The 17459-nt window shown below is 47.4% G+C and overlaps 1 protein-coding gene across 1 annotated transcript in view; it reads right to left on the reverse strand.

Moving 5' to 3' along the window:
* Positions 1-2273: 2273 nt before the first annotated feature.
* SSPN (sarcospan) overlaps positions 2274-17459 on the reverse strand; it is a 29735-nt gene continuing 14549 nt past the window's right edge. Inside the window, exons 2-3 of the mRNA XM_080914955.1 lie at positions 12091-12177; positions 2274-6490 (exon numbers count right to left, since the gene is read on the reverse strand). Coding sequence (XP_080771081.1) covers positions 6125-6490; positions 12091-12177 — 453 coding nt within the window. The 3' untranslated portion in view covers positions 2274-6124. The remainder of the gene's footprint in view (positions 6491-12090; positions 12178-17459) is intronic.

The following is a 17459-nucleotide window of genomic DNA, read 5'->3' on the forward strand; positions in this document are numbered from 1 at the left end:
CAGGAACACAGTCATCTCTGGTCACACCGCTCAGTCTCTTGTCAAGAACCACACCTGATCAGGCAGAGACAACACTGTGACCATTTCTGGGGAGAAAGGTATGGAAGGAAGTTTAATCGTGTATGAAGACATCTCACTTAGAGACAGTAGTTCTCTGTTTTTAGGTCCAGAGTCCACGGCACGTCTTGCTTCTTGTCAGTCTCCGGTTTCAGTATTAAGGACCAGAGGTGGATGCTCACAGCCAACCATTGGCCTGAGCATGGGGACCCCAATGGGGGAGTTAGAGAAAGGACTAAAGGAGCTGAAGGGGTTTGCAACCCCATAGGAAAAACAACAATATCAACCAACCAGACCCCCCAGAGCTCCCCGGGACTAAACCACCGCGCAAAGATTACATATGGAGTGACCCATGGCTCTAGCTACCTATGTAGCAGAGGACGGCCTTATCAGACATCAATGAGAGGAGAGGCCCTTGGTCCTGTGAAGGCTTGAAGCTCCGGTGTAGGGAAATGCCAGGGTGGGGAGGTGGGAGGGAGTAGGTGGGTGGGAGGCGGAGCACCCTCATAGAAGCAGGGGAGGGGAGTTGGATAGGGGGGTTCTGGAAGGGAAACCAGGAAAGGGAACAACATTTAAAATGTAAATAAAGAAAATATCCAATAAAAGAAAAGGAAAAATGAAAAGGACCAGCCTGCATTGCACAGATGAGACTCTAGGCCTGCTAAGTCAACTGCAGCCATAGAGGAAGGATGTCCCCACCAAGGCTCTGGGTCCCTGGAATCTTCTGCTTTGAAGTCACAATATAGCCTCAACATTCCCCAACAGTCATGCGATTGTATGTCACAATCCTAATGATCTTCCCCAACAAAAACAGCAGCCTTTAAGTTCCCAGGCTTTTTAAGGGATCGCACTGTGCCTGTACAGATATCTGCTGGAAAGATCTAGAAGACTCTAGACTCTAGTTGTTTCAGAACTACCATCTGCAGGTGACAGCTCACCTTTTGCTTGCACTTTGAATGTTTAAGACTACATGGTACTACATGTCTGACACTTCACAATGGCCAGCTTATGTGGAGGTTACCCCTGCAGCTAGATGTGGGGAACAAGTACCACGTCACTGAAGGGTCTCGTAGGTCACGTCGACACAGAAGGAAAAAGCATGTGCTGAGGCTGTCCAACCTTACAGCGGTAAAAGGCAGTGGGACTTCTAATCCTGGGGGCTTAGCAGCGGAATGAAATCCTGCTCCAGTGGGAAGCCTTGCTCTTTGCATTTCAAACGCTCTCCTAACTAAACAATAAGGGTTGAGTGCATAGTAGGACAGACTTTTACAATGCTTCTGAGTTGGCAAGGGGAGGTCCTTGCATCCAGATCTGAGGAGACCTCCCTTTAGGCACAATATATAAATGTGTATAATAAATGCATAAAATTATATAAATAAAAGTATATAATATATATACTATACATATAAATATATATATATTTATCAATGTGTATCCCATTCCCAGGGCCAGTCAGCTTTATTTGACATTGATTGATAGAAATTAGGAATCAGCATCCCAGGTGCCCCTGAAAGATTCCCTCCAGCTCATGTTCTACCTGGGGGCCAATTACAACCGTGACCTGTACCCTAACGTAGAGTGAAGTGCGGAGTACGCACTGCCTGGACAGAGTGTGCACTGCCTGGACAGAGTGCGCACTGCCTGGACACATCAGTATTGCTCCTCTGCTGCTGCTTGTCTATTCCCAGGCCAGGTTTTCTTTTTCTCTTTTCATTCTTCAATTTTTTTTCTAAATCACATTTCTTAAAGTTAGCACAGAATGTGTTCCATTATGATAATTAAAACATACTCATTTTGTTCTAATTTATACCGATCCCACCTCTGCCTTTCCTGTCCCGACTGCCTTCTCCTGCTCCTCTTGCGTTTTCCCATAAGCCTCTCTTCCCTTGCCGTCACCATGTTCATTTCCCCTCCCCCTCCTCATTAAGAACTCTCTGTCCTCCCTTACAGTCCTCTTTGAAGTTTAATGACACACACACACACACACACACACACACACACAGAGAGAGAGAGAGAGAGAGAGAGAGAGAGAGTTCTGTTCTCCATGTACATGAGAAAACATGCATTACTGGTTTTTCTAAACCTGGCTTATGTCACTTAACATAATGACTGAGGTTTCTAAGCCTTGTTTCTGAAGCAAACACTAACCTGAGAGATTTTACATACACAAGTTCACATGCACCACCTGGTCAACTTAAAACACACGAAACACTGTGTCTTTGTGGACTACAAAAAGTTTATTAATAAAGGAAGCACACGCCCTGTGAAATAAACCCCTCAAATGTATAGAAACACTCCATCTTCAGTTCTGGGTTTGATTGAGGCCAGGAGAAGAGATTACAGCCCCACACCCAGAGTCTGAGAGGGGCAGTGCTCATCTGAGACAAGAAAATTAGAAGACATGAGTTCTTTTCCGTGGCCTAAACACTGAGCAATTGGCCACAGTGCACAGAAGCACATTCTGGGTTAACGAGAGCAGAATCCAGTGGCATTTATACCAAGGTGATTGTGCTGTGGTAGCTCGGAGGTAGCCACAGGGAATACCAAGACACAGTTCATGCTTGCAAGTGATGAGCAGCTTACAAGTTTATTTCTGGTCACCTTTCAGTAGCCCCTCCAGAACTGCCCCTCCTAATAATACCCCTCAGATTGCTTTTATCAAGACCCTGCTACAATTTCACAAATATGCCTCAGATACAATGTGCGTAGAAGTGAGAAGGAGCATGGGATCCTCACACCCTGGATGTGGATAAAATATAGAATGGAATTCCCCTGTCGGAACACACCGGAAGGAGCTCAAAAGAGAGTATCTAAGCTCTCAATCCAAAGAGGGTGATGTGAGGCCTGTTACTTGACTACAGTTTCTAGGGCTTTGGAGTAGCTATGGTTTGGGCATGGCTCCAAGGTGCTGCCTACACCAATTTGGATGGAGCTCTGAGCAACAGACGACGGTCACATGAAGGCGCAGACCCGCTGAGTGGGCTTGGTGACTGTCTTCCTATTCCAAGTACTGCCAAGCCCTGGCCATTTCTCCTCTTTGAAAAGTCTTGATTCATTTAATTCTCCTGAAGGAGGAGGCTGGGGGAGGGGGAACTGTCACCGTCCTGGCTCTGCGACAGATTTGAAGTGTAACATTTTGCTAAGTGAGAAGCTGTGTGCCTGCTCTTTCTCTGTTGCCCTTACTGAAACTTCAATATTTGCAAAACATAACGTCAAAATACTTCGAAACCAGCCCAAAGCCATTTGTTATTCATGCAACACAATCCTTCCACATAGCAGCGTCCAGTAAGCTTCCTGCAAAGGGTCCTGTCATCCGGCTTCGCTCCTTCAGCTCACTTACATCTCCCCCTCCTCGGGGAGAGCTAAGGATATTTGATCATAATAGTAAAACTCCCATTCTATGCAGACATAATATTGTGAGCTCTCACCCCAACTCTTGGTTGTGTTAAAAAGTAAGAAACCCACAGGCTAAAATTGTTCTACCCTTTAAAATGGCCGCCGTGAGCCATTTGTAATGTGTAGGGAAACTTAACTGCATGGGGAATCTTAATTTTCTCATTTAGAAAAACCCCAAAAAATCCGTTGAGTTTGTTGGACAAAGGCATTCTGTGTGCTTCCCAGAGGTCTGGGTGCACACTAGCAGATGTAAGAACAGCTGCCCTTTGAAAGGACATCCCGTGACATCCTGGATTTTCCACCATGTTCCTCTTTCTATAGAAAACTATCCCAGGTCAGTGTGAATTGGGTCACTCTTGACTGTGTGAGAGATCAGTTATCCACTCCGGGTTACCTTTGGTTTTTGTTTTGTTGTTGTTGTTTTGTCTCTCTTGAGACAAACTCATCGTGGAAGGACCTGGAGTTCAGTTGCTAAATTAAAGGTGGCTGGTGAAGAAGCCCCAGGGATCTGCCTGTCTCTGTCTCCTCAGTGCCAGGATCACAAGCACAGACCACCATGCCCGGCCTTTTCACAAGGGATCAAGTTCTTCCTGGAATGGCAAAGACTTTGCTAACTGAGGTGTCTCCCCGGCCCACAGCCGGTTGCTCGTAACAAACACTAAAGGTTACCCAGGTTACCACCAGGAAGCTCAGGGTTGTGTTCATACAATTTTGTCGGAAATCACTCCTTTTATTCTTGTTTTTGTTGGCTTTTTTTCCCCCAGGACAGGGTTTCCTCTGTCCGCTCTGGCTGTCCTAGAACTTTCTTTGTAGACCAGGCTGGCCTTGAACTCACAGAACCACGGCCTCTGCCTGGGCAGAGATGAAAGGTGTGTCCCACTGCCTCATTCCTCTTGTGGAGTTTTATCCACCAGACTCTCTCATAGGCCTTCCTGACCTGAGCTCCCAGGCAGGAAGAGCAGCTCTGAAGCAAGTCAGAACGTAAAATGTTTAAGCATCTGTTAATTAGGAATCCCAGACAGGGGCAGGACTTCCCTTAGACAGGCTGTGTGGCTCACACAGGACCGATGCCATTATCAGCATCGTGGCCACTCCTTCCTCACTGACTCTCGGGGGCAAGAGAGAGTATGTGTCCCCTTGGGGCACATTTTGTGACAGGAAAGTCTATGGACAGGCAGAGTGGAGAGCAAGCCTGGCTGAACTGAGACCTGGGACTGACCGAGGGACATTCATGATGGCGTTGACATGGTGTTGATTTCCCGACGTGAGCACCCATCTGCAACCACGGATGCGTGTCTGCACTGCGTGATAGCAATTACATAGCAAAGCCTGTCTTAAGTCTACACTGAAACTAAATACCCGAACTGTGGCCATGTCACCCAAACAGGGACTTGTACAAAAACCATCATCACTAGGATTTCTCAGGACTCACCATCAAAGGGACTTGATGGTCAAGGGAGAAACTTTTCAACATATCACAAATGTGCTATTAATAAAAGCATTTTCTGTGACAAATGTTCTTGTGTTTTCTCTGAGAATATTTTAAATCTGAGTGTTAATGTTTTACAAGATCTTTTTTTTTTTTCTCTTGCAGTGGAGGGTTTCCAGGAAAGTGGATCTTCAGACATCTTCCCCTGTGGCTGTAATTTTTCCTAACACCAACAGTGCTGCCTAAGAACAGCCAGAGCTCATTAAACAGGATCCTGAGCCTAATTATAATGAACAATTAGCTGGAAATTAGTCTTAATGATTTGTTTTAGATGACAGACTAGAGGCATAATATAATTATTTTTAAACTCTCTACATCGTTAGGAATACAACAGCACCACCTTTCAATTATGGTGAATCAGACCTCACGGAGGCTGCAGCCCACCGGTGGTAGATCCGAGCTCAGGCAGCCGGAAGCCGCACCCCAGCCCAGGTGTTCAGATTCACTCAGCCTCCCCTTCTATTAGGTTGGTTTTTTTTTTTTTTTTTTAAAGCCATTTCATACTTTGAAGACACCTCCACTGTGAAAAATAAATGCACTCAACTAAGATCCCGCTTTCCTTAGACACCACGGTGATAAAGGCGTGGGCAGAAAGAGCTAGAAGAATCTAGAGTGTAGGGAGGGGCTGCAATGCTGGGTCACACCATCGCACGGGGCTGACAGGATGGCGGAGGTGGAGGCGGGCGAGGATGTAAGAGCGATAGGGATAAACAAGCACCAGAGCTTAGCACCGGCTCTGGGCCATCCGTCCCTTGTCTGTTCTTTTCCTTTTGGTGTTCACCAAGTCAATTCGCATCTTGTTTCTCATTAGAACTTTAAAAGTAAGTTGGTTTTTAAAATTACGCGTGTATGCGCGCACGCCAATGTCCCTGGAGCTGGAGATCCAGGTGAGCCACTCAACTTGTGCTCTGGAACTGAACTTGAACTCGAGTCCTCTGCAAGAGCAGTAAGTCCTCTTCACTTGTGAGCTGTCTTTCCACCTCTCTCCTCGAAAGAAGTTTTTAAAAAGTACAATAGAGATCCAGAAAGAAAAAGAAAAGAATGTTTTGTTTTCTGAAAAAAATATCTAAAAATACACATTTAGAGAATGAAAAAGTATTTGTTGTCAAAAGTTTGCCTTTTAAAAATTGGCTAGTTGGTGGGTGTGCCATTTCTGAGCTTGTCTCCCTCTAAGCCAACCTGTTAGGCCTTTTGTTCCTGGCCATCGGAAGCCATCAGGGAGCGCAGCCCAGCACCCACATAAAAGACCTGGTACCTGTGTTTCCACATCACAAAGCAGGCCAGCAAGCACAGGAGGCCACAGACCAGGTTTAGAACCATCTGGATGATCAGGAACAGTTTGAAAGTACCAGTGATACTGGTACACTCAGTCACATCCCTGTAAACAAAGGCCCTGCTGAGAGGCTCCGAGGATGGCAGCCTGCACAGGCAAGAATCCAGGGAGCTTTCGCAGGTGAACTGTGCGAGCAGGGAGCAGTGGCGGGCGGCAAAGGCCACGGCCAGCATGCAGACCATCAGGCCCAGGGCGCTCAGCAGGAAGTAGGACACCTAGGAGAGAGGAGAAAAGCTTCCTGTTACAGAGAGGACTGGCCAGCTGCAACCTAGTGAAGACTGTTCTCTGAGGCAAGGACCGTCCTCTTCTCCAAGGTAATACCCTAGGCATGGAGATTTCGTCACGCCGATTAGTTAAATCGCTGACTTTCCCAACAAGGTCTCCTGTATTCCAGGCTGACCCGAACTGTCTCAACAGCTGAGGATAGGCTTGGATTTTCAATCCTCCTGCCTCAAGTGCTCAGGTGCTGAGATCACGCGTGCGCTACCATGCCAGCTTTAGACTTATTGGGAAACAGTCCTTAAGCCTTTGTCATGCAGAGTGACCTGTCAGCTTGCCTGCTTATGGACTTTATTACGAGACATAGCTAGTAATGTAAACGAATCCCAAGCAAGCCCTCTCTCCCACAGTTACCTTTAAAGTTGAGAAAGGCCAGTCATGGGGCAGAAACAAGATATGAAAACAAAAACCACTGGTTTCTGTAATGAAATCACCATGTTGGTCAAAATTATACAAATTGGTCACCTAACGATAAGGGTTAATGCGAACCAGAGTATGCTTGTGAGGCAGCTACCAATCTACAGCCATGACGGTGAACACCCTAAGCAAGAGCTGTTGCAGTAAATATTAAAAAGATGGCTTGTCCTTTATCGGACCGCGTGGTCTCACTTGGTGGGCGCTGCTCTAGTGTGTGGACTTTCTCACACACTCCGAATGCCGTACTCCCCCCCTGGTTCTCTTCCCAGGCAGTTCACTCTGCCCGCCCTGATGCTTCTGCCCCGAGTGGATTCGACCACCCTGGTGTGTTTCTTTACCCCACCGCCCGGCACAAACATGACTCCAAAGCCCAGTAACTTTGCATGGTAGATTTATATATTAAATTCTCAATCCACAAACCCTCTACACAGTAAAATTAAATTCAATGGACAAAGATACAAACTGTCCTTCTATAAGAGATTAAAAGACCTATAGAATCCCTTAAGAATATTCATATCTACCTATCGCCAATTACAGCCACTAGGATCTAGGTCCTCTTTCTCTAGCTCCATCTTGATTTTCTCTGCAATCTCTGCTCCTCTTCCATTTTCCTACCTTTTTTCCGCCTACCTCTCCACTGTCCAATCATGTATCACCCTAACATCAACCCACAGGAGGCCTCTGGGAAGGAAACAAACCACAGCTGGTAGAAGGTAGACCGCTCGCCTAAGTGTTATCTGTGGGACTGGTCATGCCTGGCTAAAGTTCTGCTGCTGGCTAGGGATTGCAGACTCTCCACAAAACGTCTCAGTCTTAGTTTGCTTACATCTGAAACACTGAGCAAAAGTTGTAGGTTCTCACAGACCACGGCCAGGATAAGGCCGGCTGTATAGCGAGAGAGATGCTCTTTTGACGGGGCTCACAGACCCCTCACTGATCTGCTGCATGAGGGCCACATAAAGACCAGTTCACAGACTCGGGAACTACTGTCTACAGTTTATAGGGCAAGCTTTACGCTGCCACTGAGACAAAGCTACCCCTGACTAACGGTTCTGCTGTGTGGCTGAGGCGAATCTTGAACTCGTGATCCTCCTGCCTCCTGCCCACCGTGCCTGGCTGCTCCTTGTGTCTTAGAAACACATCTGGGATAATTTGTATTTGACATGTTTAGTGTTCCTTGGAGGGAAAGAACCAGGTACATGCAAAGTGGCAGCATTGTAAAATTTAGAGAAAATGTGTGGTAATTCGTGAAAGGACTGCTTTGCTCCTGTTCCCGGAGCATCCAGTGACCATATTTGATGTGTAACGCTAATAGGCTAGAATATTGAAAATATTGTGGATTATTCTGAAACATTTGAGACTGGTGGTCGAATTTAAGTTACTGGTATGAAAAGCCGGTTTGTGCTGGCCACAGGAAACCACTATCAGGAGAGACCTAGTTAAAGTGGTCGTTACCCTCCGGGTTGTCATCCATCTTAGTAGAAGAGCCCAGAATTGAACTTTAACCACACCCGTTTTAGCTTTGGGTTTTGGCGACCAGCAGGTAGACCATGTGACTGCTCCCCATGTACTGCGTGCCCTGCCATATGCACATAAGCACAGCCACACCCAGATGAACACGTGTGTCCTTAAAGTGTAGCGATTCGTAATACTTACCATTGGGAAAGTCCATCTACTGACAAGAAGACGTCTGTCCATCTTAAAGAACATTGGCAAGATGGCTCCTGCCAGCAAGTGTGATGGCCTGAGTTCAATACCCGGAACCCACATGGTGGAAGGAAAGAACCAACTCCCTGAAAGATGGCCCCCGACCTCTACACATATCATAGCGTACACACACACACACACACACACAGAGAGAGAAAGAGAGAGAGAGAGAGAGAGAGAGAGAGAGAGAGACATGTTGACTCAGATATTTATTGGCCAAAGAACACTGAGCAAGTATACATCCACGAGAACATGAGGCAGCAAGCCAGGCCACCTCATCAAGGCTTGACTCCCTAGTGCTCCCGGTGGCAGGGGGAGGGGCAAATCATTGGACACATTAAGCAGTATTTCTTTACTTGGAAATGTGGAACGATACCTGTAACCCTGACTTCACATCGTCATTACAAGCATCTAGACCTACCAGCTCCACGGAGCGCATGTGCCCAGCTGGCCAACTGTGAGTTAAACCAGGAAGGGAGGACCTCTGCCTTTTCCAGGAACCTTCCGGAATCTGCTGTCTGCCTGTTCTCTGTCGTGTGAGAGCGGTGCTGCCGACTTGCAGGAGGGGCAAACATTGGCACAAACACGGAGGCCGCCCAAGTGCGGTCTCAATTCTCTGCTCTACAGAACCGAGCAGCTCAAGGAGGGGAGGGAAGCACCACCAAGTCTCCTAGCCAAGTGACATGTCACACTTAGTGACTCTCAGGTCACAGACACCCAGGCCTGCTGGTGGCACCTGGTGGCACCTTCCTTTCAGGATCTTAAGTCTGACAGCAACAGGCTCCTGCAGCAAAACCCTGGTAATTTAAAACCAAGCTCTCGTTTTTGCCCACATGAGAAGAATAAACAATCAATGAAGGCAGGCGTGTGGAGTCACCTTGGGACCGTGACAAGCAGCCTGTGTGGGTGTCCCCGCAGAACATCCCTGGAGGCCGGCTCTGTGCTTATGTAACCCCCAGGCTTGCTCCTGCCCTGCTGTAATTGGAACTCGCTGTGGTTTTCCCAGTTGGTGGCTCTGGGGAGAAGGGGGAGTTCTGTTTGGATTTAATGATCTCCCCCTTGGCCAGAATGGTAAGGCCTGGCAGCTGCTGGAGAAATGTCTGCACAGAGCAGCCTAGGGAAACGCCAGCAAGGTGCCTGCAGGCACAGGACAAATGCACAAGAGCCCTCAGAAAAGGGGGTACACCCAGAAGAGCACATGGGGGGACCCACACCCAGTGGCCTGCCAGGCCCAGAGGAAGAGTCCAGGGAGAAAGAAGGAAAGCGCTGGAGGTCTCTGGATTCTAAGAGCAGGGTGTGTGTGTGCAAGGTGTGTGTGTGCAAGGTGTGTGTGTGCAAGGTGTGTGTGTGTGTGTGTGTGTGCGTTTGTGTGTGTGAGGGGAGAGCAGAAGAGTTCGTCACCATAACACCCTAGCTTGCCCTGTCTATCTAGGTACCCAAATAATTCTCATAAAAAGCTTAGGCCAGGGTGCCAGGGTAGGAGGCTAACATGCAGCCACGCAGTGATAGGCCCCCCATAAAGGCCCCCTTCGTTCCCCCTCACACGAAGTGGGAAGCTCAGGGGCATCCGCTGTTCTCTGCTGGAGCCCAGATGAAGCCCTTTTTGTACTGAAGATGCCACAGAGAACGTCTGGGGCCTGCCTGGCTGAAGGTCACCTTCAGGAGTGGATAAAGAGTTTCCTGTCTGTCAGTGTCTGTCATGGCTGAAGGAAGGATGGAGCTAATGAGGTCTACCCAGTGGGGATCTGCAGCCAGGCTGGCACTGAGGGTTGTTTTGCTTCTTTCTTTTCTTTCCCCATCTCCTTTCTTAACATTTTTTTTAAAGGTACAGATGTTGAGAGCCCCGCTAGGCGTCTCACTGAAAGAAGCAAGGAAGGAGGCCTGGGCGCGCTCCTTGCCTGGAGAAAAAGCCAGGTGAGGATACTTTCTGGATTAATCTCCTGAGACTTGGTGCACTATTCCTTACAAGGGTCTGGCCTTCTTTTTCATTTTTCTTCCTTTTTTCTCATCACCGTGCCCAGCTATGTGGCCAGCCTCACTGAAAAGGAGTCTGAGCCAGTGTCTGTTCACTTCTTGCTTCTTCGAAAACAAAACAAAGACTAAAGACCTCATATCAAAAAGGTGGAATTCAGGGCTGGAGAGGTGGTTCAGAAATCAAGAATACTTGCTGTTCTTCCACAGGACCCTGGTTCCCAGCATCCACATGCTGGCTCACAACGATTATCCTTTAAAAAGTGTGAGCACATTGCTATTAACGCCACTATCTGTAAATATACAACCTTCTTCTTTCTCTTCTTCTTCTTCTTCTTCTTCTTCTTCTTCTTTTCTTCTTCCTCCTCCTCCTCCTCCTCTTCCTCCTCTTCCTCCTCTTCTCCTCCTCCTCCTCCTTCTTCCTCCTCTCCCTCCTCCAGACAGAATCCCATGATGTAATCTTTCTGGCCTCCCACTCAGTATGTGGCTGAGGCTGGCCTTGAACTTTTGAATTTTTCATCTCCCAGCTTCCTACTTTCTGCATGGTGAGATTGCAGCCCTGTGCTACCGTGTCCCATTTATTTGGTGCTGGGGGTCAAATCTAGGTTTTTTATTCATGATAGGCCATCACTAGCTACATCTCCATACTTTAAGCACATCCTATGATCTCTGTGATTTTAAAATGACATTTTGGCTTATTCTTGGGCGTTATGTCTCCGGTTTTAGGAAGCAAAGACGGAAGACAACCGCAGATAAAGCAGACAAACATAGAGAATATTCTTATTCTGGACAATGGCGGCCAGGACTGCTCGGTTTAACTTACGCTTCCCACCTCTGAGTGGGGCGACTAAGCCCCTCCCCACCTCCGAGGGGGAGACACTCCAAGCCTTTCCTTGGAGAGGACATTTTCCACACCGTGATGCTGTGTGCCTGGAAGGACTGCAGCCAAATGTGCTGCCCCTGACAGACAGGAAGTTCATAGCAGTGGAAGGCAAACAACAGCCCGGCCACGCACAGCCTCGCCATTTCTCAGGCTAAGCAGGGCCCCGCTGGACACACCCAGTGAACCCTTTCTGCCTTGGGGCCTCACCTACAAGGGGACATACAGTCAGACTGTTTGATTGTTGAAATATTCCAAATACCCCAAGATATGGAAATAGCCCAGGGAGACGCCGTTCCCTGGCCGAGTGTTTTGGTAGACTGCTCAGTATTTGTTTTGGGGGCATTAAAGGTCCCACTTTGTGTGCTTTAGGCCAACACGGCTCGTGGAAATTAATTAAGGGCCTAGCATTACCTCTATGGCTGGACCAACGCCCTCCTAGAACATGTTATGTCTGCCTGAAAATGGAGTTTCTGGCGTCGTCAGATGCGTAGCACCTTAAGAAGCTGCCCTCACATTCTGCTCTACGCAACGATTCTGAAAACAGGAGGGACAACCTACCTTCATAGAAAACTGGACACATGTCCTTTCGTCAACTTGGTATGAGACGCAAAGCATGAAGAGTCCGAGGTAGGCCACCACGCAGACCTGCAGCGGGGAACACAGCAGGGACAGATACGTGACTGGGTGCACCAGGAAACCAGCAACACTCAGCTCAGTGCCCCCCACAGGAACCATCTCTGCTGCCAAGCCCTCTAACCTGCTCGTGGTTTGTGTTTCTCTCAACTTGCGAAACACAACTTTAAAGACATTTTCGCTATTTTTAATTGAGAACGTGTTTGTGTGCCCATGTGTGGGTATGTACACATGAATATGGTGTCCTCAGAGGCCTGGAGGTGGTGTCAGATCCCCTAGAGGTGAAATCGCAGGCAGTTGTAAACCATCAGGCATGGGTTAGATGCTAGAAACTGCACTTAGGTAGTGTACTGCTTGGTTTTGTATCAACTTGACACAAGCTGGAGTTATCACACAGAAAGGAGCCTCAGTTGAGGAAATGCCTCCATGAGATCCAGCTGTAAGGCATTTTCTCAACTAGTGATGAAGGGAGAAGGGCCCAGCCCATTGTGGGCGGTGCCATCCCTAGGCTGGTAGACCTGGGTTCTGTAAGAAAGCAGGCTGAGCAAGCCAGGGGAAGCAAGCCAGTAAGTAACATCCCTCCATGGCCTCTGAATCAGCTCCTGCTTCCTGACCTGCTTGAGTTCAGTCCTGACTTACTTTGGTGATGAACAGCAATGTGAAAGTGTAAGCTGAATAAACCCTTTCCTCCCCAACTTGCTTCTTGGTCATGATGTTTATGCAGGAATAGAAACCATGACTAAGACAGGTAGGTCCTGTGTGTGAGCCTTAGACACTTGAACCACAGAGCCGTCTCTCTAGCCCAATGGGACATGGTTTTAAAGTAGCCATTGTTGTAAACTAAATTCCTCTGTATCCCAGGGAGTATAAAAGATAGTTCAGAGCATACACAATGATAGATAAAATCTAATCTACTTGATTAGTGTCTGTCCAATAGAGGCCAGAATAAATTCACATACTCCTCGAAGGTAGGGCATTAGCAGCTACGTTCCATTCAGAGGATTCTAAAAGGGATTAAGTCTAATAGGAAAATATGGAAGGTCTGCTTGGAAAGAAGGCGTGAAATGGCCTAATAACAGCAAGAAGCACCGGCAGCAGCCACAGCCCTCCAAGGCTTTCCATGTCTTTCTTCATGCCATTGTCACAGAGCCCTAGAAGGTAGGTGTTACGATCCTGTTACTAGAGATGGAAGAGAAGCCAGGGAACCACACTTCCCGGCAAGACACGCTCAGCACAGAAATGCCCAGCCACATTCAACAGCACGCCGCTTGTTCGTCTACTGAACTTACGGTCTGTGCTGTGCTGTTCTGTGACTCTGGGGACCGAGAGGTGAAAACCACAGCCTCACTCCAAGACTGAGCCAGCCTTCCAGAGCGAGGCTGCGGCACGCTGTGAGGCGTGAACAGTGTGACCGACCGCAGGATGCACAGATGGAGGACTGACCTGACGGGCTTGGAGAAGCTCCATGGAGGAAGATGGTTGAGGATATGTTTGTCATGCGCCTGTGTGAAGCAGTTAAACTGGTAGGAAATGCTGGCCCAACTACAGAGCCTCATGAAAATAGAGAAAAAAATACCCACTTCAGACAAAAAAAAAAAAATGGATCTTGAATATACTTCTTCTCACTCTGGCAACATGCCTCATTATTACAAGGCTTGAACATTAGTTAAGTTAGCATGCTTATGCTGAGAGTTCTTACACACAGCATAACTAACAATTTTTTCTCTCTATTGGTACTATGTACAAGGACGCTCTAGAAAATCCTATTTATCGAATACCTCAAGCTTTATGCCATAGGGGAAGAAAAGAAGAGTTCTTGTGCCAGACTGAAAGAAGGGCCTGCTTCCTGAGCAGGCAGGATGTGGGCGTGCCCAGAAGACAGGGGTGCTCTGGCTTTCAGGCAGGGAGAGAAGGGCACGCTGATACACGGACGTCCTGGAATGGGGCCACAGTTCCCATAGCCTCTGTGAGAGGAAACCCACAGAGCATGAGGCGGACGTCAGTGGGAGGTATTTGAGAAGTCATCTGATGGACCAGATGAAGGTGCAGGTCCAGGTGGTACCACACTGCACAGAGCACACAAAGACACAGGGCCCGAGCATCCGGGCGAGCATCCGGGCGAGCATCCGGGACCTATGTCTCTGAACATGGGGAGAGCAGATCCGCGACTGCGTTGATAAGAAAATCTGGAAGTATTCTTTTGAATGGAAGGGATTGAAGGAAATCATTTTAACCTGTTTTTAGACATATGTGTCTACAAGTTCTTGCCTCTAAACCCCTTGATCTATAGAAAGACCATCTTGTCTGTACAGGGTCTGGCCTACACTGCCCTTGTGAGCTGCAGAACTAAGGAGAGCTGGAACGGTCTCTGAAGGAGGGGTCCTGGGTCTTGCTGCACAGCGGCTTTGCTTATGTGATCTAATGCACTGCAGAGGTGCCTGGTACGGGATTCTGTGCAGGAGGAAGAGCCCACCCATTGAGTGTCTGTATAAACGATTTTCCAAAACAGTCTGCAAACGTGGGAATTATCATCATTCCCCTCTCTAGATGTGGGTTTATAATCTGCTCGACTTGCTTGTTCCCTTCTCCCCGTGTTGACAGAGCTGCTCCACAGGGTTACTGGGGGACACCACCTTCTGCCAGATACCGTTCATTATCTCTCTTCCCTTCTCAGCCCCATCAGTCACTCGTAAACTGGAAACGTGACTCTTTCTGTAAGTACTGGATGCCCAGTGCTTTCCTCCCATCAATATTGTAGCAGGAGGAATTTAACCTCTGTCTACAGTCACGAAGTCAGTGGACCACCGCGCCGTGGAAGCAGAGGCCCTGCCAGTCACTGCATTTTCTTGAAGAAAGTCTCCACAGAGGGCCACCTGCATCCAGTGGTTTAAGGTAAACTACTTGGAGTCCCATTTTCCAACAACTGATAAACACACTGTAGTCTGTCAGTGTGCTGTTGTCTTAATCAAGACAGCTGTTGGCATATGCTCTGCCTGGAGCATAAATAATAAACAGCACAAGAGCTGTGAACATTGCCTGCTGGATCAAGGCTTCAGGATCACAGGGGATCAGTCAACAAGGCTGGAGGGTGTTTTCTACCCCATTCTCCTTGCCCCCTTCCTCATTAGACAAGGCTGAGAAGGTCCAGCATCAATTTACAGGCTGGTCCCATCCTCACGATTTAAGATTTGATAGGTCTAGGGTTGAAACCCAGAATCTATAGCCCGAACAAATCCCAAGGCTGCTGCAGATCCTGGGGCCACATCCTGAGAAGTACAGGTCTAAGCAAAAGCACAGCCCCCTGAGTGCTGCGTGGAATCTGTCGGAAGGGTGCGGCATGGTATAGAGCCATTTCTTATGACGAGTGAAGACAGATGTGTTGTCGATGGCCACTTACAGTGTGTTCAGCCCAGTGTGGAATACTTCACATATATTTCCCCCTGGTCCTCTGAGACTTCAGAATGTAAAAGGTTAGGCGAACATTTATTGGAAGATGAATTTTTAATATTCATAATGTATACACAATAAAAAGTGTCGGCGCCATGAGACAAGTTAGTGTTCCATAATGTAAGAATCCTTTAATTGCAGGCAGAGCCCCTCTATCTTCATTGTAGCCTCATTCCAGAGCTTACAGCCTCCATATTCTGAAAGGCTCTGGAGAGCATCTCTGAATGATAACCATGCGTGGCACATCATCCTGATACATTGTACAGTTATCGCCAAAGCTTTTGGTTATACAACCAAAGCAAAAAAATCATTTCCAAAATTAAACAATGTCTTCAGGGGGCGTGGCAGCGAAGTCCAAGAACGGCTCAGAGCTGTTTGCTACATTCGGTCTTTTCCATGCTGTAAATTCTACCATGGCAGATTCCAGAGTGCTGAGCTGAGATTGCTGAACGGGAGGTGCGTGCCCGTCCACAGCTTTCAGGAGACAGCCAGGCTTAGCTCCTGGGCCTGCTCCCACCACATCGTCTACCTCTGCCTTGATGAGCGTCTGCTCACCTGGTGAGGTTGGTTTATTGTTGGTAGCCGTTTGTGCTGCACCCAAAGATGGTGCTGGCTTCCTGCCGATGATTCAGCAAACAGAGCTGTTGTCCAGCCTGAGGGACGCAGTGCGCATGTACCACGCACGTCACAGCCCGCTCTCGGGGCATGCTAATGAGATACTGGAGGGCGCACCAATCAGGAAGCGGCACGAGTCTCCTGGGCATATATAAGCAGTGCACTTTTCTTCCTCGGGGTCCCCTGCTCAAGAGTACTGTACAATAAATGTTGTTCGCAGAAGAATCCTGTTGCCGCGCGTTGTTCTTGCTGGCGAGACGTTAGGCACGCAACAGTTTATTACTACATATGGCAAATTAAGCTCTACTAACTGTTTAGAATCTCAGTGGTCAGCACAGAGACTCAGTACAGAGGAACACAGGGGAGATCCAAAGAGAAACCCTACTATACACTTGGTTCCACCTTTATCTACGAGAGACATAAGGACCTCATTGGATGTTTAAGACAGCAGACAGTATCTACCTGTCATCTATCAACCTATCTATTTATCATCTATCTACTTACCTCTCTATCCATCTATCATCTATTTACTGATCTATTTATCTATCATCTATCTATCCATCACTATCTATCTACTTATCTATTTATCATCTATCTACTTACCTATCTATCATCTATCCATTTATCTACCTATCTATCTATGTATGTAAAATACACACACACACATAAACACACATATCAAAACGTGGCATCATATTAATCACAGAATACAATGCTTATAACAATATACTACAATAAAGTTATTAGTATCAATGCTCTAAAATGCCAAGACCATTAGTAAATAAAATAGAATTATTTGAACAAAAGTTCCATGCTATAATGACAGTTGGTATAGTAGCTTGCACATCCACTAAGTGGATAACTGGTGGGTAGCGTATAGAACATGGAAACACTGAACAGCAGGTTGACCCACCTCTCTGTGAAATAGGCAGCCAATACCGTGCTCCCTTCCAATGAGTGTCAAGATCCTTTGTCCATTTCATAATGTTATGGTCACTGAAACAGCTATATCTTTTAACATAAGTACATTAAAGATAAAGCCACTGGGGTTAACTGAATGGACCGTTACCACGGTGGGGTTGTGACAGTTTTTGTATCTGTTTCCATAGCCTGACTTTTCATTACAGATTGTGGCAAATGCAGAATAACAAGGCACAGAAATATGTCCTTCCTATTTCTCAGTGAGCTTGCACACAGAAAAGGAAAATTAACATTCAAAACCACGAAGCTCT

The sequence above is a fragment of the Micromys minutus genome, assembly GCF_963924665.1.
Source record: "Micromys minutus genome assembly, chromosome: 3".
Classification (NCBI taxonomy): domain Eukaryota; kingdom Metazoa; phylum Chordata; class Mammalia; order Rodentia; family Muridae; genus Micromys; species Micromys minutus.